The following is a 24,389-nucleotide window of genomic DNA, read 5'->3' on the forward strand; positions in this document are numbered from 1 at the left end:
AAAAGCCTTGCCCTTCTCCTCATTGATTGGGCGACGGAAAGACTCGGTGCGGCGCACTTCCCAATAGCCTCGGGGGATGAGGGTCGACGCGCCCACCCGTTGTCCAATGGCAAGGCGGGTCTGCTGAAGCGCGCTCCAACCGTGAGGCGGGGGAAGGCGGGCGCCGCGCTCGAACGAGGGGCGGGAGAAGATGGCGCTGCGCTCGCGGCTGAGGGAGCTCTTCCAGGACGCGCAGCCCGGCGGCGGGCTCATCACTGTGGAGGAGCCGCCGTCCCCCGACGGCGCCTCATGGGTCTTGCGGTCGCCGCCGGCGTCGCCACCGCGGGGGCAGGGGCCGCTGCCGAAGGACTGCGCCGTGTTCCAGTGCCGCGGTTGCTGGGCGGTGCTGGGGGACTCGCTGCACCTCTGCGCGGAGGAGGAGCAGCGGCTCGGCCTCCTCGTCTGCTTCAGTCAGTGCCCGCCCGGAGGCCTGGGGGCCGGGGAAGGGTGTGCCTGGCCCCGTCCGCCGGGGCAGGGCTGGGCCGGGGACCGGGCCTGAGGGGGCGGCCGGGGTGAGGTCGGTGCGGGCTTTGGGGGGGGGTGGGGTGGTCTGTGTGTGTCTCGGGTTCAGCGGGTCTCTCTTTCTCCTCAGAAGTCACAAACGACGTGGCCTGGGAGGATTCGCTGATGATCGGCCTGGAGGGAGCCCTCCTGGGGTGGTGCGTAGCTCGCCTGGTTCTTCGCTTTTCCGCATCGGGCCCGCCGGGAACAGTGGGGGCGGTAAATTGCGGGGGCAAAGAGGGGCTTCTGCGAGGCCGGGAGGGAGCCTGGAGACCCTCCGGGTTGCGCGCCGGGGTTTCTTAGGGGCTCGGTAAACCCCGAAGTGCTTCTTGTACCCGTGCTTCGTCATTTCGGGTGGAGAAACCTTTTGTAGGTAGGTAGCTTTAGGTTTTGTCAAAATCCAGAGTTTTGCCGCTCTCGCCTTTGTTGGTGGAGAGGAACGTTTGAGCAGTGCGGTGAAAGACAGCCTAGCCTTTACGTCTCTTCCTTCTGCTCCTTCCCTAAAAGGTCTGTTGCCTAAATAAAAACATCTCTGTCTTAGGGGGTTTTGTTTAATACTGAAAATGAATAACTCCTGCTGCTCTATTCACAAGACTACAATTAGCAACAGGTTTTGGTGACTCTGGCATTAGTCTGATGGGAAGGATGTAAATATCATCTGAGGACTTACAGAACCAGTAGTTGGTTTAAGTTATGTTTAAAGGCTATTTTACAAACGGTAAGGGCTGGGAACTTTATAAGACTTGCCTCCCCCCCCCCCCCCTTCCCTTAGCATGAGGCAATAATCTGTTTTATCAGGAAGAAATTTCATGTCTGTGACCTGGCACAGGCATTGTTTTACCAGTTAAATCCTGTTTAAGTAGTATAGCCTAAACCACTCTGTGATAATAAGAGATGTATTTTCTTCCTTAACTGCAACTTCACTTACTACAGAGATTACTTCTTGCACAACATGCCCAACTTTTTATGTTCATGCTCGACAGAACCGAAGATTTGATGTCCTCTGACAAGCATGCAGTGTCTGTGGTTTCAGAAGCTTCTGTTTAATAGTATTTTTGTATTTCTCCTTTTAGTGCTTACAATGCGTTATCCTGTCGATTATGTGGCTTGACTGTGGGCTTCATTCTTTATTCTGCCTCCAAGGACTTGGCGTATCTCCGAGGCTTATTCTGTTTCTTCAAGGACAGGATCCTCTGGTGAGTATACTGTAGTCTTACGGTCAGTGATTTCACGGGAATTTGTAAGTTATTACAACAGGGTGTACAACTAATCTACAGTAATAAAAGCAGCTTTACTTTTGACTGAGCATGTTGGTGTGGGATTTTAATATCCTCTATGCTTAAATTGTTTGTATTGGTGTGACTCCATTTGATTTGCCTTGCACTTCTTGAGTGTCTTCATGTAATGTCAAGGTTTAAATTTAGTTGTTTGCAATACTGAAATCTCCTTCAGTTCCAGATTCACTTAGCTAATGTAAGGTATCAAAGTAGTTCCATGATAGATTGAGAACTTGACTACAGAAACTGTAAATTAGTTATAGCTGGTGATGAGAGGATCTTATGATTTCAAAGTTAAATCATTGTTATGTTTTTAATATTTTCATACTGTATTGACTACTTCTGGCAACAACTTTTTATCTGCTTTAAAATCATCTTAAATAATCTGTCTAAACAATGAATGCAACTATGGGGTTTTTAACTGTTTTCCTTGGGTTTTTTTTCCTTTCCCCTTTTGTTTTCCAGTTATCTCTTAAAAAACCAAATGATAATAGAAGCTTCTAAGGTGAATTTTCCTACTGTGACCTTAAAGAAACAACTGCAGGAAGTAAGGTTTCTACATTAATTTGTATGGAAAATATTTTTACAATGCTGATATTTTTGGATATTAGTCCAAAAATATTAATATAATCGCTTTTTTTTTAAGTGCATAGGGTGGAGAAAATACTGACTTATAATACAGTGACTGACTTAAATGTATGGGATGTGCAAAACATTTTCTAGAACCACTTATCTGCAAAACATATCCAGTTCTAGCTAATTTTCTGGCAAAGGTGTGTTATCCTTTTATCTCTACACTTTGAAAAGAAAAAAAACCAAGAATCGTTTAGACAGACTTCACCTCAGTATTACTACTTGTGTAGTCCCTAGAATTGATAAGCCACTGTTGAAGAATTTAAAAAATAGCAGTTTGTTAATTTGAAAGGGATTCTAGCACAGTTGTATTTATGCCTATGGAAGCTCAACACAGCATGGCAGTATTTACTTGTAGTTTCAGAGACAAGAGTAGAACCTGCTGGCTTTGGTGTTTAAATTGGCTGTTCTTTTCTGTAACTTGGTTAGTTGTTAACTTAGTGAATTATCTGTCCCGTAGCTCAAATAAAGTAACTGTGTGTAGGAGACAGCCAGTGTATCCAGTATTTATGTGCTTGCTTGTTCCTTACTTTTTCTTCTTTTTTTAGTTTCTGTTCTAAGCATGGAAATGGGCCTGTGACTTTTTTTAAGTTTTGTCCTCTTTGAAGTAATCTTAGAGTGTCTTACCATAAGATCAGAGTGCTTTTATAGGTCAGGTGAGGTTCAAATGCAAAAATCTTATCCACGCAAGACTTCTAAAGTTGAGACACATTTATCTGAAGTAAAAAAATGGTAGTACTTCATTGCAAACACAAATTATGTGACTGTGGAGAGTTTGCTTGTTGACTAGAACAAGTGCAAGAATCTGGTCTCTGCTTTTTGAGACATAATGTCAGCAGGATTTTATTTTTGTGCTTTAGATGTGTTAACTTAAATCCCAGACTCTGGAAATGGCATTTTGGAGGGACTGTCCACATGTATTCCTAAACTAATGGTGAAACGGTCTGTCCAGATGTTGTCAAAGAAGGTCTCCGGCTGTGTAAAAACTTGTAACGAGTTAACTAGGAAAGATTGGATTGATCATAGTAAGGCTCCAGCAACTGTCTCCTTGAGTATTTCCAGACATCTCTGAAAGGGGTTATGCTGGCACACATTCATCTATCTCCTCTTTGTAGCTCAGGCCTCTGATTTGGGTGCCAGTTTGGCTGTACTAGACATGCAGTCTAGAGATTAAAGACTGCTAAGTTTTCCATCTTGAAAGTCAGCTGCTCTTTAGCCACTGAAAGTGGGGTGCAGATCATTCAAAGATCCAGTGTCAGGACATTTTTCTCTAGTTTTAATACTCTTATTTCTCTTTTTTTCTAGGTGAAAGAAAAGCTTGTGAAGGCCCACATTCGCATAGAACTGCTGATGAAAAAGCTAGAGGAACTGGAGCAAAAGAATAATGTGGCAGAAAGGCAGAGCTCTGCATCAGGTGGAGATGGCCTACTGCCAAGATATGCAATAGTCAGAGTCAACTAATAATATGCCATTTTCAAAAATTAATGGAGTTGTTTCTGCACCTCTGCTGAATTTGTTCATTGTGATGAAACAATGAACCAGAACAGGTTTGAGTGTTATCTGTCACTTCTGTCTGTGCATGGAAAGAACCAATGCTTAAGTGCATCCCTTCAATCCAAGGGGAACACCTGAAAATCTGACATACTGAAGTTATGCTTGGAAAAATGAATAGCTCACCCATGCAGCACATCGCTCTCTGAGATGGTATAACTACGACTTTGTTTCTCTTTAGTGACTTCAGGGGTAAAAACAGCCTTTGAAATACTAAAATCAGGTTTCTGGAACCGTACAAAACGTACTAACAAGATGATATTCAAGAGGAGCTATTATAAATTGAACATTCTTACAGAGATCTAAAGTTCTTGTCCTACCTTTTCATATGGATACAGTGTTAATGGCAGCTAGCTGTTGGTCAAGTGGCTCATTAGCTGCAGTCCGGTATGTGAGGCACTGCTAAATGATTACTTCTTTTAGATTTGCTTGTGTGCGTGGCCTGCAAAAGGAGCAAGCTAGCATGTCACAGAAGCTGCACAGTGTGCTTAGTGCATGCATGTGGACAGCACAATGCTGGCTGGAGCACAAGGTTTTGGATTTTTAATTTGGGCGCAACCCATGTGCCAGCCGAGTCCTCTGGAAGTGCAGCCCCATGACTGCACAGGACTGGGTCAAGTTCTGGCAGCTCCGTGAAGCTTAGGCTGTGAGCAACTGCCTTTAAGAGATTTGAGCCTTTCTTTCAGGGGCTGAAGCTGTGAAACCAAGGAGCGGTCTTCTGTTCAATCGTGGGAACACTGCTCTGCTTAAGTTGTGATGATCTGCTTGCTGCCTTCACTTGGCCAATCAAGATGTTTCATAAAAAATACCTAATGGGTACTTGCTGGCATTTCTCTTTTGTTTGGAAAGAAGCAGAACCCATTCATCTAGAAAGTAATTTGATGGAAAAGAAAGAATACTACTTACCCCTTGTTATTGGGATAGAATATCCCTAATTCTTGTTAGTTTGAAGATTAAGGGTCCTTTACCTCTCCCTTTTGTTCCCTGAAGGGCTGATGTTTTAAATCTTCTATAAAGTTTAGTAGTTGTCTGTAGTAGTCTGGAAAGGATTGTATTTACTTGATCAACTTAATTTGAGTGATGCAATTTGCCATTCCCTTACTTCCTTATATGATTGGCAGATTGCACTCCCCGTTGCTGCTGATGCCAGTCTCCATGTATTTCATGGTTTTAATTGTTTTATTTGTAAAATAACTCTTGTAATGGGCTTGGAGCAGAACAGACAAAATTCACCGCAAGCCACTTCAGAGGCTTTAGGTGGTTAGCTGGTACTTGTACTACTACTAATGTTCACTGTGCTGCTTTTTGATTGAGAGTTCCAGGTTGTCTCAGTTAATTCTGATTAAGCAGTAACATAGAGTAGCAACAGCCATTCTGCAGGGAGAGGAGGGACTCTCTCTGTTAAATTTTAATACTGTATGCTATCTAAATTATTTTTATTGTTTTACAAATTTGACAGGTGGGAGTGCAGTAACTACCTGAAGTAAGCATTACACTCTTGTAAGATCTGCTTCATTGCCTGTAATGGTAAATGTTATCTTCTCTAAAATGAGCTCTGTCCTGAACCTGTACTGTAAGGTTGCTCTTAAGAGTTGTCACTATATGCATGTAAAGTTTGGATTTGCTGTATTTGGTTAAAAACTTCTTTGTTCTTAATGATGAAATACAGTTGTGTTTTGCAGTGACTTCTGCATTACATTTAAGGGCCTGTTGGTCTTTAACTGGGGTCTTGTGACTCAGCTCATTTTGTGCAAGCATCTTCCATCTCTGGTAAATGTTTTCCATTGTATAACTTCACTTTTGTGTTACTTTCTAAGTGACAGCCTTGTTGTTGCATCAGTCTAAGAACCATGACTGATATGGGACTATTCACTTTTGCCCTTTCAGTCTGGTTTCTGCACAGGGACTGTTTCTTGCTATATAGTTTACATCTATACTGTGTATAATAGTGCTAAATTGTCTTGCTTCATTTAGCTAAGTGTCTATCCCTAAAAGGAAAAGAAAGCTGTCAGTTACATTTTCTTTATATTATCTTTACAGTTGTAAAGAAGAAACTTTTAAAATAAAAACAAAGCTGAAATTCAGAAATATATGTTGTGCAGATAACTGGTAATATCATGTGAGTCACAAGCCCCCTTTTTTTCCTTAGATTATGTTTGCAGAAAAAAAACTCATCAGTTTATCTTGCTTGGGTCCCAGTTCATGATGAAGCATTAAATTAATGGTTCTTCATATTACATTATTTAGCATGAATTTAAACAAATATTGAGTATGTGCTAAACGATAGCTGGTAAATTTTTAAACTACATTTCTCTGATCTTGGAACTGAGAGGATCTCTGCTCTGTTGAGTCAAGCTGTGGTCCTTTGTGTCTGTTTGTCAAATGATGTGTTTTCTTGGCACTGACTATTGCCTGATGTACCTGCTGACACTCACAGCTGTACAGTGTTCTAAGTAAATTGTTTTAAGAAGCAAGCCACATAAAATAAATGCGTTATCTTCAGTAATTTGAGATGAACATTTACTGAGATATCAACTTAAACCAATGGGTACATTTTGATTAAATGATGCTTATAAACTTTTATTCCTGAAAGCTTCAGTGTTTGATCCCACAGGTTGTCCCAAATTCAAATTCTTCTTAATCTACAACTGATCAGTGAATATTTGGGTTTTTTCTTATTCTAGTGTAGAACCTCATCTCCTCTAACTAGGCATCTTGAGAGATGTGTTCTAGCTTTAGTGCAGCCAGGGCTAGTCTGGTGTGGGAGGGATGGATTCTCTATTTAAATGAAGACCAACCACTTGGAAAGCAAGTCTCAAGGTCAGGCCTTCTTATGTTAGCTAACCAGCAGCTGTCTTCTCTGGAATCTAAAGACAAAAACAACTAGAAAATGAAACCATTAAGGTGTCTGAACAGGCTACTGAAGTAACAATCATACTGTGAATCTTCTATAGGCTACCATAAAGGTTAGCAATCCATAACCGGTTTTGCAGTCCTTGTGAGGTGGTGTCATGCTGCTGTGTTACAGCCCTCCCCAAAACTGCTTTCAACAGCAACTGCAAGGAAAGTTGTGCCTCCCTGCAGGTTGCGACATGCCAACCACAGAAGGAATTTTTCGGAAATGTAGTTGCCAAAACAGTACACAATCCACATATATGAAACAGTTTTCTCAGGGGCTTACTACTTTTAGACAATCTATACAAGCAACAGAGCTTTCTGCTACCATCTAAAACAACCCTTGAAGCTTTTATCTGATAAATTGCCCATCTTGGTATGAGTGGAGTAACAATTTTTCTTTAGTTGCCTTCCAAGAAGTCAGAGGGTCTTGTGCCTGAAGTCTGCCAGAACAGCTGGACCCAAAGCAGATAGCCAGCAGCGTATGTTAGTTTAGCTCAAATTGTGAAGTTCTGACAAAGGTATGCCAAGTACAAACACCTCAGAAGTGGAGTGTATAGTTAGGTTGGTTAATTTGTCTTCTGAACAAATGACACATCCAGTTTTAGTGCATTCTCAGCCTGTGCTGCTTTATTGCTAAAAAAATTTGTATACAGGTGCAGAGTTTCCAAGTTCATTTTTAAACAATTCCTCTTTACAGTGTCAAAAGAATAAAATCTTATCTTGAAATCCTCAAAGATGCATAGATATAAAAGCAAGCTGCCTTTTGGAAAAACATCAGAATTTGCAGGGAGACATTCTTCCACTGTTACCATGTAAAAACATATGTGCAATGGGAGTACATAGATCCTAGTGACACCAATAATTTCCTCCGCTAATCCATGTGAGCATGCCATCAGAAGTTCAGCGTAAGAAGTATTTTCTAGCCTGTTTTTTAAGTACTAAGGTAATTTTTAATAATCTATAACTAATACTTCTCCTTTGCTGTTATATCATACTTTTCAAAAGGAGGATGTCTTCACTGACATCCTAAAGTAGCTTATTCCCCAGGTTTTATATTGAAGGCAATAAGCATTAATAAAGGATACAACTGATTACTCATCACACAAAAGAAAATATATTTAACAGGGTTTAAACCCATGTGAAGTGTACTAAAGAATACCCACTAAGAATTAGGTGACATGATTAACCACTGGGCTAAACTTATTTTACAAGTTCCCTTTTTGCTTGAAGAAGTTGGCTCAAAGGATTTCATGTAGTCTAACTTCTGATAGCATAAAATAGTTATCTTCTCCTATAATATCTCTATCTTCATTTGGCAATTCTTGTATATCTAGAAAGAGCATTCATGAGAAAAATGCAACCCCATTCTAAACACAAATCACGGTGCCTTATGGATGGTTGGCTATGAACTATGAACAGGAGTTAACTTGACACACAATTTCTTCTGCCAAGATGCTTCCTCTTTCTATTTAAGAAAGAGGACTGAGCCTCTCTACATGGAGAAGTGTTCTGCACAAGTTAAGCCCACCTACAAAATTAAGCTAAGCTAGAAGTATGGAATTCTGCAGTAACAAGCTAGTATTCTACATGTTTGAATGTAAGTTTAAACTTGGAAAAGTATTAGTGACATAGGCTATGCCACATGTTCTATGTTATTTTCAAACTGCCAGCAGAAATTCACTGCATTATCCACTAAAAGACTTGGGAAAGATTACAGAGAACACACTAAAAGTTTACAGAAAGATGGCACCCAAATTCCCTTTTATTAAATAAGTGAAATAAAGAAAAAAGACCATTGCAACCTGTGTTGCAGAAGACAAAGACCTTCAGTGATCAAATCTCATTTTCTGTTTTTAAAAAATCTCTTTAAAGAACTTAAAAAATATACAAGATTACCAGTATTTTCAGGTTCATTCCTGCAGGTGCCATTATTGCTGGCTGGTACCAGTATGCTTCAGTACAGCTGCCTATGTGGCTAGAGAGTTACCTGAAAATACTGTCTATTAAAAAGCTATTCAACACCTGAAATATATGTACTGTGCTTATTAATTTCAGTCTTCTCCAAATAATTTCTCTCACCACACCCAAGCTTATTAGCTACTGTCTGGCAAATACTACACTCAATTTGAGTCTGTGGTTTCTGTTACTTGTTTTTTTTGTGTTGTTTTGTGTTTGTTGTTGTTTGTTGTTTTTTTTTTTCCATCAGTTGCTCCCCCCTGCACCTTGTAAGAAACTCTGCACCCTTTTCCTTGCTACAGCTGCAGCAGGTGAGAAACCTCATCTCGCCCCTAAACATGCTTAGTTCATGCCCTGCTTTTTACATGCTCAGGGCACTAATATGAACCAGACAAGAGGTTATAAAGGCGAGTTCTGCTGATTCTGGTTCCTGATTTACAGTTTTGGTGCCATGCTTCTGTCCCTATCTATACATTCTGCCCCTTTCTCTACAGAGGCAGCACATTCTCTAAAAAAACCAAAATTTGAGAATCAAAGCAGGAAGTTCAAGCTATTGGTATATTAATTCCTATTGCTTCATTATGTATAAATGCATATCTCAATTTACTGGTAATAACTACGTTACACTAGACATTTTGAATCATGCATAATTAGAATACTAGCTCTAAGATTTGGTTTGTGGGCCTGTGCCGCTTTCCTTCAGTTTCTCCATGCCTAAGGCATTACAAACTAGCCACCTTTTATTTGACCTGCAAACACACTCATTTGGAGGGGAAGCGGAGAGAAGCAGACAGGATTTACAAAGGACACACTAAACAGCAAGTTATAACAGTAAGTTACCTTTTATCTTTAACCTTAGATGCTGTAAAGCCTTAGGGAATCTGTCTATATTATAACCTGGTACATAGGTTCAGAGATAGAAACATGCTCTGCTTACATCATGAACACCAACACTTTTGCTAAAACTCTGGAGAAAGTGTAGAGGAGACTGAAAGGGAATAGACATCAGAATCCATGGTTAGTGTTCTGCACTGTTAAACGAGACACCCTGGTTCAACTTCTGGCTTTTGTGTGCCAGTCAAAGCGCTACGGGGGCAAAAAGCTGGATCATTCAGTAAAAGAAATCCAATGAAATCTAACCTGAACTGCCACTATGCAGCTCTGTACCTGAACAGCAAGCAGGATTATTATTTTTGGAGGAAGACCAGACAGTTTCTTAGGGATGCAGTAAGCAGTTATTTCTAAGATTGGTTATCCATCAGAAACTGTTCTTCTCTTCCATATTTTTCCCTTCTCTGCCCAAAAAACCACAGTGCCAGCTCCTAACAATGTAATCCTTCTATAAAGTGTCAGTGTTCTGAAGCTCAGTACAATTTCTTCTCACGTACTGTCAAGGTGTCTTTGCAAGACTTTGTTTTTTGTCCTAAATTTGACAATTATCCTCAGTTGCAGAAGATGCAATTCCTGAAGGTGCAATCCCAACACAAGTACTGGCTGGACCTTCTGCAGCAGCACTACTGGGTATGGAAACAGCATATACTTGTATCATCTGGGTTTAGTACTGCTAAAGGAGGCATGTCAGTACTGGTCACTACACCTTTGATATCCCACACTGAACGTGGTAGCATCTAACACTTCCACTTAGTTTTAGAAGCAGTGAAATCAAGGGGGTTGGAGCAAAAGTCATGCCATACTACAAGAGCTGAAAGGCAAAGGGATTCCTTTTGTTGCTGTGAATAGTAATTTCTAGTCTAGTAGCCCGTAGAACACAGATCATTATAAAAAGTCTGAGCTGGGAAGAATATGCAGATAGCTACATCAGTCTTGATTTCCTCCCCCGCTTCTCTGAATGAATAAACCCTTGAAGCCACAAATTTCATACTTCTGAAGTATGAACATGACTGTGTTTTCATTATTATTTCATTATTATGTAAATGTACTTGCTGACCACAGACCAGAATAAATTTACAATTTCTCTAATGTAATCAGATAACAATCAAATTAAAGTCCCCTATGGCCAGCTTCCAATTTTATCAATAATTCAATAGCTGGAATTTAAGCTGATTACAACCTTCCAGATCAATTAGCTTTTCATACACATATTACATATTAGCCAACTATTAATTTAGGCATCCTTATGCTTATCTTGGTTACTTTATACTGTAAAAATGCTCACAGCCCTCACAGTCCCATTATCAACTTATGAAGAGCCAAAGGGCTTCACCTCTGTAATTTTGAAATATTAGAAGCCACTGTTCAGCTGTAAGTTACAGTCCAAATTACTTCAGCTTTCTAGAAGAAATCCAGCCAGATAGATCTAAACCTCTGATGTAATAATTCTGTTCAGAATGCATTATTATCTGTTGGGCCATATTGTCTCTATACACTACATATCTGCATTGAAAACAGTGTAAACTACGGACTTTTTAGAACTCCTGTGGCTCTTTTATGTAACCCTTTGACAGCAAATACTTTGCTGGGTGCAGAGGCTACAGCCATAGATCAATAACCCTTTGCGTTACCAGAGGCTTCACACTACTCACCTCTGTGAAACTTCAGGTATCAAGAGAAATCAATTATGGTCTGAAACAAGAGTGTTTAGCAAGGCTAAAATTATTTTTTGCTGTAAAGTAACATTTTTAGAATTCTACAGTTGTGCTTGGGATGTACAAATGTTTTGAGTGTCAAGTGTTCTCTAATTTATTTATTTTTTATTTAAAGACCATCTCAGATTGGTCTTTTTAAACAAAGAAAACAAAAAGTACTTCCCACAACAGAAGCTTCTAACTTCAGAATCAGGTTCTCTTCACAGTCCAGTATTTGGAAGGGTTTAGTTTCTTCTCTGAGAAATAGAGCAAGTGCTAGACTACAAAAAAGAACAAAATATAGGGAAACTTCAGCTATCCTTTCAAAAAGAACTGTCTGCCCTTCCCCCAGCACTCGTTGACAGTGCTTCAGACATGTGACAAAGCTAGTTTTGTTTTGTTTTTTTTAATCAGCTTCATTAACTAAGTATTCAAGTGCCAAATTCCCTCCAATGAGAGGAACATAAGAGGAATTCACCTATCTTCTCAGGAAGAGACTCTTCATGCAACTCCCTGCAGCACAGAGCTCCACAAACTTATTTGGTTATTACCCACTTACTCTACTGTACAGTCTTGCTAATGCAAGTTATTTACTATCACATGCAAAACAGTTATTGCTACTAAAGTTCTATTTTCTTATTAAATCATCTTATGGCTTTGTTTGCATCAGGGATTCTTCCCCCTACATACTGTGCTATTTTGCATTCCAGTTTCAGAGGTATTTTTCAATTGATTCTCCCAAGCACTAAACTACTTTATTCAATGGTACAGCTACTTCCATTTAGAATTTAACCTAACTCTCAGCGCAGGTCCCTCAGAGCTCTGCTGTAAATGGCGCACCTGTCCAATTCTCTTGGAAATGTATTAGATGCAGAGGGTTGTTGGTTTGGGTTTGGCTTTTTTTCCCCGTGTTACATACAATAACTCTGCACAGATTACTGGTTTTGCACCAAAGTACATGCTTCTTGACTAATTACTTTAGAGATATATCGTATCAAAATTACAAACCCAAGCTACCCATTCCCTCCCTCCCTCTAACAGCCATTTACAGGCAGGTCTCAGGAAAAAACAATGCAGTATCCTCTCTAAGTTGAAAGAGAATTTTGTTCTTGTAAAAGAGATAAATGGGTGAAGAGCAACACTGGCACCAAATAAAAGACTTTTTCCTAGGAAATCAGAGGATGCCATCCACAGAGCATTGCACATCTCAGGAATCATACCAGTCTCTTATTTGACCAGTCCAAGCTGCCCATTGAACGCTAAATCATTTGGACTTCCCCTGTTCTAAACTTTCCTTCTGAAAGAAGCAGAGGGAGAGACAGAAATTATTAAAATTGAGCTTAGAGCTGGAAAGCAATACTGGAAGTTACCTAAAATACAGGATATTGAATTCTCAACAATACAGGGGTGGGGAATCTCTGATCCATAGGCTAGAGATAGCCTGCTGCACAGATACAGTCTGCAATGTTGTTTTTCAACAGCTCTTGACCTTATTATATTCTCTCTTACTATTATTAACATTAAGATGTATGTAAATGCAGGATCCACCAAAGGTGTTAAAAGATTCAATAGGACTTCAGCCAAAAAAGGTTCCCCATTCCTGCAATAATGGATAAGTCTTCTATGCACAATTGGCAGATAGCATTTTGCAACCTTTAACTTGTTATATAAGGAGGATAATGTTTAACTAGTTATAAAAATTATATAATCAGATCTGAAGAAAAAAATTACTTAATTAACAGATTTTGTTAATGATCTTAAGGTAGCAGAGATGTGTACAAAATGCACACAAACTCCTTAGCACATTCATACTTTTCTGAGTATATCACAGGATGGATAATAATAAAATTGAAAATGCTGCACATGGAAGAAAACACCTTCAACAAAGACTAAATAGAAAAGAATCCCAGTGATGGAGATGAGAATTCTGAACACTTATGTACTCTAGCTTACTATTGCAGTTAGACAGACAGACTAAAAACAAAAAGTCAGCTATGATTCTATGAAGCCCATTAAGTGAATGCATTCTATTTCTAAAGATAGCGTTGCCATTGTCAAAGGGAGGATACTGCATGTTTAGACCATGTTTGTGACTTTTCTATTGTATCCTTTCTATTGTTAATTACATTATCATCACTGTTTATTAATAAATTTGTCACTCTGAAATTGTAAAAATACTACTAGGCTCATGCACTGATCCTAACATGGCACTACAGTTTGCTACAAAGCACTAATGCTTATGGAACTATACACATCTCAAAATGGAAGACATTGGTGATTTTGTTGTTTTCAAACAACTTGTAACATCATTTTGTCCACAAGTATTAAAATATATATATGTATATATATATGATCTATTGCACATGCCCCTTGTTTTTGTAATCTTTCACATGGGAAGATTTCCAACCAATGTAGAGAAAAAGTGGAGCAAGAAAAAGTAAGTAGGCTGAGGCAGCATTTCCTAACACAGCAGTTTTATAAAGGTGCTGGCTGGAAAGATACGGCAATGGGGGTCTTCTGGGCGTGCACTATTGGAGTATCACTTCTGTGAAGGCCATAGACCCTTAGCCCTGCTAAAAATGTTATGTTCTAAAATTAAACTTGAAACCTAATATTGTTACGTTGTCATGGATAGGAGTCAGGAAAACTCAGCAATTCTATTTTTTTGTTACAATGCAGGGTTACAAAATGTTGAGGGTTTTTCCTATGGAAAAAGAAATCAAAGAGCTTAAAGTGTCTACTCTCCAGTCAAACAAATTCTTAGTTTTTGTACATGTCCACACAAAAACCCCCCACCTTCCTCTCTCCCAAGTATTTTGTCATCAAGCTATGCAAGAAACAACTGCTAGCTCTAACGTCAGAAGGCTAAGTATGGGCAGAGGGAAGAAAAGGAAATTCCCAGATCTAAAATCAGATGTTTCTTATACCAGACACCTCCCAACCACTTATAATCCTACAATATTGACAGTATTTTCCATCACTTAGGGATGGATCCTGCTTCTACAGACATCTACATTAAATCCCATTGGTTTCAACATAAGGAGGCCCTAAAAGGAAGTGTGCTTTTCTAGGTGCCTCCAATGCCAGAAAATTCAGACCATATTCAGCAAAAAAATCCTATGTTCTTAAAACTGGTGGTTGCCTCATCAAGATCAATGTAACTCTTATCACACAAGCTCATCACAATGTTACACACAACTTTAGTGCACCTCTCTGCTTATTACAGTTGGCATTATTTTGATACGCAGTGTCTTGCCCACCACTCCTCAGTTTACGTGTCTGATCTTTTCTTTATGGAAACAAAAAATGGGTAAAGCTGTCATTAAATCTTATTGTTACAATGCAAGTCTAAACACAGACTTAACTCAACTCTACTCTGAAGATTAGGATCAACAACAACACTTGTCCTTACTCTGCTATGGAACTTGGTCCCATAAAATGTCCCCACATTTTAAATACCAGAATGCTGCACTTGCAATCTATCATTAAGATTTCAGGATTTCAACTGTTGGCTTTTTCAGCCATTTTCAGGCTGTCTGGCTCTCTCCAGCAGTTTTCTAAAAGGAAAAAATTGAAAAACAAGAAATCTAAACCACCCCCCTCCCAACCATGCTATTATCTACCAAAACCTATTAACAGAACCTATATACCTTTATTTGATCCAGATTTGAAAATATTATTTTAAGCTAGTAAGTCACATTTTCTAAATCACAAGCTTGGAATAAGGTGCACTAAGAAGAGCTCCAGATTTGAAGTGGAATAGAATATATATCCCAGTTCTGGGGGTTTTTTTGCCAAGAAATCTTACTTGCCATATACGATACCATAGCAGGGAGCATGTGAACAATATACGCTCCCATCTCAGAATGACAGAAAACATCCTATATAATCCATACAATCACAAATGATGGAGACAAAGAATCTTATGTAAACATAAGAACAACAGATTGCGCCTTAGTTTGGGAAGGAATAAGAGGAACTAGAAAAAGGCCCATCCTAAGTATTTCTGCTCTCTCTCAACTCATCCCTCTTACGTGGCTAACAGTCCATTCTCTTGGGCCTATTTCTACCTAGATGATGGAAACATACAGATTATCTCAGTTCTCAGTCACAGAAGAATGAAAAAGCTGATTCCATCAGCACTATGAAAAGCTGAAGCTGTGCCAAGGAAGCTAAGGGGATAAACTGCAACTTTATACCTCTGGTCTCTTCCATCCCACCAGAAGTTAATTTCTGTAATAAAGAAAGAAGTTCTGCCCCAACTCTTCTACCATAGAATGTTTTTGTTCCTTTTGCTGCTAAAGATTCATAAAAAGCCATAGGGAGGGAATGATTTAACATAAACCTAATCATTATCCTGTTACCCCAGAGGTCTTTAGAGCTTCATTTTTCTTTGCTAAAAATGAAATGGTGCAGAGTAATTTCTCCTTCTGGTGAAAGCTCTTCATATCCAGCACTTACATAGGTTTACACATGCAAATATACATTTTGATCACAGACTGGGACGATGCATTTACATACTATAGACAAGGTGATTCTGCATTTGTTCCTGTGCATTAGCTGCTTTTGTGAGTTGACATCAAGACATCTATCTACAAAGTCAAGCCTGGGTCCTGAACTAGAAAATACCTGTATGGGATGTCCCCAGTCGTTTGGTAAGTTTCTTCCTCATGTCAGAGCAGAAAACATGTTCTGGTTTTCCTGCCGCAACTCCTCACACATGTCAAAACAGTCTGACATACCAATGCATGCAGACACTTTATCTGCTAGGAATTCCAATATGACACAGTGAAGTACTTAACCTTCCTAAAATGAAGAAGGAGGTATCAGTGAAGAACACCAGCTTCCACTTGCATCTGATTACAAAGTATTTCTCATTTTAAAACAGAATGCAGAAAGCTGGATGAAGAGCTGGCACAGAATACATTTCTTCAGGGAAACAAATGCTGATTTCTGTTACTCTGCTTTCGAGTCTTGATAAAATAGTGGGGTACTTCTGTGGGAGAAGCTGTCTGGTGAATCAAATGTTGGGTGAAATGGTTGAAAGAGGAACTGGAGAGATCTTTGTTCATTCAGCTCCATGAAGTGAAGGACAGGTTTTTGCTTGCTAGAAGAGGAACATACACATCTCACAGCCTATGAGCAAGCAACAGGATCACCACCTTCTTGAATGTCAGGAGAGGATCTGGAATCCCAAAATAAAAAAAAAGGAGAGGTAGTTTAGGAATCAGAATAAAATACATTCAACATTAAAATGCCCGCTGGTTCATTACTTTAAAAGTCTGACTCCAATGGACAAAACTAGCTGGCTTCACGAACTGCAATAATCCCTTGCTCTGTAACATTTTATATCTAACTGTTGGTGTCCATAAGCTGGCTATGGAAATACTACAGAAATGCTGAACTATATGCTTACTCAGAAGCAATGTATCAAAAAATATACCAGTGTTAATTAGCTATGGGGCTTCTTAACTGTGGGGCTCCAATATATAGCATAGCAACGCTGAGGTAGCACCAGAAGGCACGCTGCACACAGAGAGAGTGTATTCTGCCATAGCCAATCACAATTCAAAGAGAGACCATAAACTATCACCTAATTAACTATGAAACTGTCAGTGCTGTAGAGGAAAAAAGCACTTATGACAGCTGTAAAATCACACAGATTAGGTACTTACTTTTACTCATTTCTCCCCACTTATCCACAGTGTAGACATACTTCAATAACTTATCTTGTCAGTGATCTCCTGGCCTTTCATCAGTGACAGTCACCTGGCATCACCTAGTCACAGTAGCTGTTAAGACATGATTCTTCGGCTTTAAGTTTGATGCCAGCCTGCACTGGAAGGTAACATGGGTGCACTCCTGCATAGCTAGTGCCAGAAATATTTATTATCATTCTCCGGAACTACAACAGAGATGTGAAAGAGAATTTTTTTTCTTTGGTTTCTCTTTCTCACATACAAGAACATGAGGATACACTGTATTTTCTAATCCTTTCCTCTCTTTTCTGTCTGTATTTCTCATCTCATTCTAATTACCTTAACCCTTTAGTTGATCAAGTTCAGAAATAATCTTCCAGTGACAATTTTCAACTCCTATGTTAGAAGTAGCGAGTAGATCATGAAAATGGAAATACAGCACTTGTCACCATCACTTTCTCTCTGAGGCACTCAAGTATTTCAGCTGATCATGAGCTTGACCATCCATGCTCACACTGTTGGGAAAGTCTTATTCTTGTTATGAAGACGGGGAAAAACAGACCTGGAGAGCTGCAACAAAACATGCCAAAGGTTTGTGGCAAAACAGAGAACAGAATATAACACTCTGTTGACTACCAGAATATCTTTATTTCATTCACTGGGGGGGTGGTGGTGGTGGTGGAAATCAAAACTCCAGAAGTTGATTGTCATCCTTAGGAATTTTGAATGTACTTTTTTGTATTTGATAAATGAAATTTGGTTATGTTATAGTTCTTCCAATCCTACTGTTTAACAAATACAACTTTTAAGATAACTACTCCAAGTTAATACAATTACACAATTAGTGCCCCTTAGCAGAGCAAAATGACATCATGGGACAGGAATTTTATAACTTTAAAAGCATTCATTCCTGTGAGAATATATCGTTAAATCAAAGTTTCTTTCAAGCAAAGCCCAAGGTGAAAGCTGACACTGTGGCAACATTCCAGTTCTCTGAAAGTATCCTACAAAAAATTAGAATCTCAATGACTGATTTCTTTGGACAGAAAAAAAAACAGAAAAAGAAAAGAAAAAAAAAAGAGATAAGAAAAAGCCTAATCAACCAACAAACTTGACAAGTTTAGTACCTGATATCTAGTACCTAAATAACCTTATGGCTTTACTCACTGTTATTTTTGATCAATCCACATTCCCCTCAGTGAGCCTAGAGAGAAAGAGATGAACAAAAGAAATTAAATTTGCATCTAGGAAGCTATTCAGATCATAGGTGATTATCTGCACAAGACACAAAAGATTAGCTGTACCTTACAGGGACTAGTTAACACTTTTAGACATTCTACATAAAACAGGCTAATGTTACTTTTTCAAATGATCACACCTACCCCCTTTCCTTTAGTTTATGGGAAAGGACGACCAAGTGAATTGGGCGCAAGTTTCCATACCCAGGACAGGCAAACTTTAACTAAGAACAGGCTGGGGAAGAGAAGCATACACCCAAAACATGCCTGAAAGGCTTTTGTTCAGAAACCGTTCTGCTTCCTGGAGTAAAACCATGTGTTATTCACTCCACAGAATGTAGTTTACACAGTACTTAATTCCCTTTTCCCCTGGAATTTGTTGGTTTCTACTTTACTGAGAACAGTCTATAGCCCATGCTCGACAGACTACACCTGGAGCATTAAGTATACACCACTACGCAAATGACTTTTTAATTGTTCATATTTTGAAGACAAACAACCTTGTTATGGTAAGCTATCATCAAGAGACACACGTTTCAGTTTCATAGGAACTGAGATGGACACAATTTCAGTCTCCAGTAAGGCAAGAAACTCTTTCATGTTAATAACAAAACACTGTAGCAAGGAAGCATAATGCCTGTTCTCAAGGACACTGAGCTGACAACCTGACTGGAAGAACAATGGACTGCTATAAGCAGAACTATCTCATCACACAGAACTTAAATTATTAAAAACTCCCAGTATCCTCACCAAAGTATTACTAGCTTCCACCCTCCTGCACAACACAGCATTTCTTCAAGCACCAGGGACCTGCACCTTCAGAAAATCCACAGTTATCAAATAATCCCTAACCCTATATTTCAGGGTAATTATTCCATTCTCATGTTGTCAGTTCTGACCCTTCCTACATCAAGAACCTGCCAAGCACTACGTGACTTTGAGAGATCAACGAACCAACAGCTAATGATTCACAAAACAATTCATTTGATAAGGAACAGTTATCAGGAACTCTCTCAAACTTACTTGTCATAATAGAAACAATTCCCAATGCCAATCTTTGGAAAGTTGGATTTTCTTTCACTTACTCTAAACTACACATTAAAGTAAGTCTTATTATAAAAAAGAAGCAGGTGACACTTAAAGCAACTCATACAAAGGGATGGTTCATCCAATACTGAAATTCAGCTGTCATTAACCAATTTTTTTTATTTTAACAAGTCTACTGACTTTGGATGCCCCAGTTTTTAACCACTCTGCTTGATACGTTTTCTATCTGACTTTCATAGATTATGTGGGAGCAGAGTTCACACTAGTACCAACAGAACTTGCAAATGCAACTGGATATGAATCAAGGCTATTGAAAATTAGCAGGCACTGAAACTGGTGGTGACAATATCAACTCTACAGTTAAAATCTAGTGGAAATTATGAAGAAAAGAAAAAAAAAAGACTATTTTTCTTGTTTCATACCTTACTTACTGAACATACAATCAATTGATCTGGAACAAGAAATATTTGTGAAAACTCAACATTATATGTATTAATGTTTTTCTGTTAAAAATTCAGAAAATATTATTTTTATTAATTTTTGACCTATTGCCCATTCATATTTTTTTTGCTCTACTGTAACTAAAGGTTATTTTCCATGAACTTTAAATCTCACATTCAGAGAGACAACGTCTTGGATACAGGCAACTTCAGGAATTTCAAAGCCAAAAAGAGATGAAGAACTATATCATAAATAAATTTACCAGCAAAATTGCATATTTGTCTTTTCACATAGATCAACATGCCCTATTACCAATGGGGGGGGGGGGGGGGGGGGGGGAAGAGAGAAGTCAGTGTTCTGACATAATCAGCACACTGGAATTGGAAACTATACTAAAATGAATAGCATACAGCTATGCTACCAAGTTTCACCCCACCCCTCACACTCTGTTTTGACCCTTAGTTTTAATTACATTGGTCAGCAAAAGCTCAGATCCATCAGATCTAGTTTTCTGAAATATTACCTTTCTCTCTCTCACACGCACACAGAAATACTCCAGGAGATAAGCAGAATTAACAGGGACATAGAATGTGATTCCTCTTTTCTTCTCCACAGGCTGACAAGTATGTGACAAAGGAAAGGTCTACAAACAGGTTTATGTAGAAAGACCAAGACAGGAAAACTTGAAAGTTAAATGTGGTGGTGATGTGTGAAGATACAGAAAGCAAAATTAGCCCTACACATCACAAGTCCACTAAGGTCTTTCTGATGTCTTAAAAAGTGTCAAATTTAACCTGGAAACCTGATAATGACAAAAGCTTAAATCGTAAATGCAAAATACAATAGAAGTAGCTTACAGTCTTGCAAAAAAATCAGCTGCCTTCGTGCTTCTTTCACTTTCTAGGTAACTTTTAAAAAGGCATCTAAACCCAATCTATGAGGCAATGTAGAGAACTGTAATAGAAAGGCTAAGACTGGTGTGACTGGAGAAAGAAAGGGAGTGCCCAAGTGTTGAGGCACCAAAAAGAATGTAGAGCAGGAACAGGGTTCTCAAAAGGGCTTGTGTTAACGGCACCCAGGTTAGCAGGTCATCAAGACCCCAGCACATCCCCCTGCAATTTCAGAAGACACCCAGACCTGGAGACAAAGAACACTGATAATCCACAGAGTGGGACAGGGCAGAGACACAGACCACTGTCACCTCCAAAAGGGTACACAAAGGCATATCTGAAATCTAGAACGGTTGCCAACCTAGGAACAGGCCAGAAGACATAAGGACCTGCCAAGCTGATGTCTGTTGTCTGCTACAAGGGCTCCTGAACTTAATATCTGGACACGAGCAACATAGCACCAGACTGCTGGACACACAGCTTAAACACTCCTGCTGTGGTGCTTGGCTGCTGGACAGACATCTCAGGCACTAGACACTTTCTGCCACTTAGATTGCAAGCCTGAGTGAGCGTTTTGTTTCACTTCATATTTTAAATAAAATCACCTTCCTCTCCTATGAGGTTTCCAATGGATATCTGCTACATTGATGGTACAACGTTATAACAGTACTTCCTACAGCAGCAGAGAAAATAGGGAATACTGTTTTACAGCTGAGCTTTCTATTCCTTGAATACTGTTCAGGCAAAGAAACAGCCCTTCCTCCACATCCCATTTTAGAGAAATCCTCTTTTTTTTTTTTTTTTTTTTTTTTAAAATCCTCCAAAGACTGTGCGGGCCCTCATATCTTGCATTCACATAACCTCCGGCATGTCAGGACTGGTTTCAAACATTCTTCCTTTTCCAGTTTTTAAGAATGAATGTGGGAGGTGTTCAAGAGACACTTCAGACTCTTCACAGACTTGGTCAGAATTTTTAGCCTTAGTTGGCCCACAATTTTTGACACCTCTGAATGACAGGTCAGCATCGTAAGATGCTTAGCCTTTTTGTGCAAATCTTCACACTGCAGACTCACAGCACTGTGGGTAAGATTGTACAGCAGTGCATATAGTTAATTTGACATATACCAGGGTAACAGAAAATTCTGATTTTGGTTGTTTTTTTTTTATAAGACACTACTTCTCACAGCTCTTGTGCGTTCAAAGCAAGAATATTAATCCAAATGAATTTACTTACTGCTAAAATAGTGTACAACTTCACATGAAAGAAAGTTGATTGCTTATTATTCTTGTAATGATAATATAAAGCAGAATTATCTTTATATGTAATATGCCAAAGGCGGATCCCCTGGCATATTTTAACAATTCATACATAGACATGTATAAGCAGCATGCTGTGCCTTAATGTTATGTTGCTCATAAGCTGCTATTACTGTTACTACATGAATAATATAGCACATGAAGCTGCTAAAATGTTCCTCAGGAAATTTTTCTCATAAGCAGCTACTGCTTTCAGAACGTGTAAGATAACATGCCTCACCTCCACAAGATCTAAAGCTGTGCTTCTCATTTAACCACTTCAATTTTTTACTTTTACCTGACAAGCACGTTGAAAATGCAGTCATTTAGAATTCTATAACAAACTCAAGATTTAATTATCAAATACAGAACACAAGGAATCTCACGCTAGCGACAGTAATCCTTTTGCTTTCAACTAAGAATTCCCCCCACTTTTTTTTTTTTTAAATTTAAACAAAGCACCATTCTGTAGTACAAAATACCTCCAATAATTTTGAAAAATTCAGGGCGTACCTGACCTGCATGTTACGAAGACAGAAAGGAGAGGTAGTGTTTTTAGTAACAGCTTCACATGTTTCATCATGTGTAAAGTCCTTTCCACCTTATTATCAACAATCACACGAAGTCATAAGGCTACAATCAGTTCCACTATAATCACTCCACTCTCCATAAACTTATTTTGCGCTGTAGATTACTCAGACGTTCTGGTTTTGTCAAACGACTTGGAAGCCATCCCCTTTGTGCACTCCTGTGTCAGTATGACATAAAGACACCAGAAGAGGATGCAACTACTCCAGCAGATTAGCAACATCCATCTAGCACACAGATTCCAGGAATAACAACGATAACAGAAGCGTAACTATAACCAGCGCTATGCCCGTAGCCGGAGACGAAAGGGCTAATTTCGGAGGATACGTTTCGGTTTCTCCTCTCCACGTACGCCGTCAGCTGCAGCTGTTCACCGAGAGCGCGTTCTCGGCCGTCCCCGACTCGGCTGTAGGCTATCGCTGTGCAGGAAACGGGCTCTCCCTCCCGGCCATCGGCTGCAGCCCGGTACCGCCGCCCGCCCGCTCCCAGCTCCGAAGTTACTCGGACTTTTCAGGGCGGCGGGCGGGTCGAACCGACCCGGTTCCCACCCCCGTCACCCGCGCCCCGGCAGATGTCCCCGGCGGGCGCCGGCCGTCACCACACGGACACCCCCCCCCCCCTCCACACCCACTCGAGGCCACCCCAGAGCGGAGGCCGCCCCGCGGGCGAGGCGGGCAGCCGCGCTCACCGATCCGGCCCGGGGCCGCGGCGCTGGGCGGCGGGCGGAGCGCGCCTCAGGAAGCGGCGGGCGCGAACATGCCCGGGCCCAGCCCAATCACGGAGCAGGACGGGGAGGCGGGTGCGAGGGCGCCCGGGCCTAGCCCAATCAGGGAACGGGGCACCAGGCACCGGGCTGGGTGCGGTCCCGCGCCGGAGGCCGTCGTTCCCCGCCGCACTCACCTGAGCGCGGCCGAGGCCGCGGGGCCGCGGCCGGCCCCGGCCTCTCCGCCTCTTCCTCTCACTCCGCCATCTTCCCCTCCTTACCTCGGCCACCCGGCGGGGGGCTCGCAGCGCCCGGCGACGCCGGGCCCGCCTACTCGGCCGCAAGCCTATTGGGTGCCGCTCCGATGCATCAGCCGTCCGGTTTCGGCGGTGATTGGCCAGCCAGCGCCGTCCATCACCGAGGCTGGCCTCCCGCCTCCGAGCCTTTCCTTTGTGATTGGCCCCGGGGAAGGCACACGCCTGGAAAAGGATTGGCTCAAGCCGCGCGAGCAGGGCTGGCCTGGGGCGAATCCTGCGGTGACCTCCACAAGAATTTAAAGGAGCCGCTCGCGAAGTGGGGGGGGGGGGCGGGGAGGGGGCGGGAACGCGTGCCCCGCACCACCGGGGAGCGGGCGCCCGTGGGGCGACGTGCCCCGGCCCAGCCCTGGCAGTCCGTCCGTCCGTCCCAGGAGGGAAGGGGTCAGAGTGGGCCGCGGGGGACCCGTTCCGGCAGCCCCGCCAGCACCCGCCTCCAGCTACGGGGCTGGCGGCAGCGCGCCCCGACCCCGCCGTGCAGGCCGGCACCCGCGGCGCGGGGAGCGGCTCCAGGTCCGTGTGGCCCCTCACGGGGGCTCCGGGTCGTGTGTCGTGTCCCCCCCCCGTCGCTCGTACCTCACAGGCACGGCCCGCTCGGCCGGGGATTCCTCTGAGGAGCCCCAGGGCGTGACCGCCGCTCCCCCGTCCTCCATTTCACCGCGCAGCGACGGGTCCCCCCCGCCGGCGGCCGCTGCCTGCCTGAGATCCCGGGTGAACCTGCACGGGCCGCCGT

The 24,389-nt window shown here is 41.3% G+C and overlaps 1 protein-coding gene and 1 long non-coding RNA gene across 2 annotated transcripts; one reads left to right on the top strand and one right to left on the bottom strand.

Moving 5' to 3' along the window:
- The first annotated feature begins 59 nt into the window (after nucleotides 1–59).
- OIP5 (Opa interacting protein 5) lies at nucleotides 60–5,722 on the top strand. Its single transcript, XM_069784451.1, has 5 exons — nucleotides 60–449; nucleotides 632–698; nucleotides 1,614–1,736; nucleotides 2,283–2,364; nucleotides 3,756–5,722. Exons 1-5 carry the CDS (start codon nucleotides 191–193, stop codon nucleotides 3,909–3,911), a joined length of 687 nt encoding a protein of 228 aa, XP_069640552.1. The 5' UTR covers nucleotides 60–190; the 3' UTR covers nucleotides 3,912–5,722.
- A 1,776-nt stretch (nucleotides 5,723–7,498) lies between these two features.
- LOC104316026 (uncharacterized) lies at nucleotides 7,499–23,685 on the bottom strand. Its single transcript, XR_011324821.1, has 4 exons — nucleotides 23,540–23,685; nucleotides 18,307–18,343; nucleotides 17,479–17,709; nucleotides 7,499–16,625 (listed from the first exon to the last, which is right to left on the bottom strand). It is a non-coding gene; the product is annotated as an uncharacterized lncRNA (long non-coding RNA).
- Nucleotides 23,686–24,389: the final 704 nt, after the last annotated feature.

The sequence above is a fragment of the Haliaeetus albicilla genome, chromosome 5 (assembly GCF_947461875.1).
Source record: "Haliaeetus albicilla chromosome 5, bHalAlb1.1, whole genome shotgun sequence".
Classification (NCBI taxonomy): Eukaryota; Metazoa; Chordata; class Aves; order Accipitriformes; family Accipitridae; genus Haliaeetus; species Haliaeetus albicilla.

Excerpts from the sequence above, each read along its gene's own strand:
- OIP5 (XM_069784451.1), top strand. The coding sequence starts at position 191 with ATGGCGCTGCGCTCGCGGCTGAGGGAGCTCTTCCAGGACGCGCAGCCC. Across the intron at positions 450-631 it reads CGGCCTCCTCGTCTGCTTCA|AAGTCACAAACGACGTGGCC; the intron begins GTCAGTGCCCGC and ends CTTTCTCCTCAG. Across the intron at positions 2,365-3,755 it reads TAAAGAAACAACTGCAGGAA|GTGAAAGAAAAGCTTGTGAA; the intron begins GTAAGGTTTCTA and ends CTTTTTTTCTAG.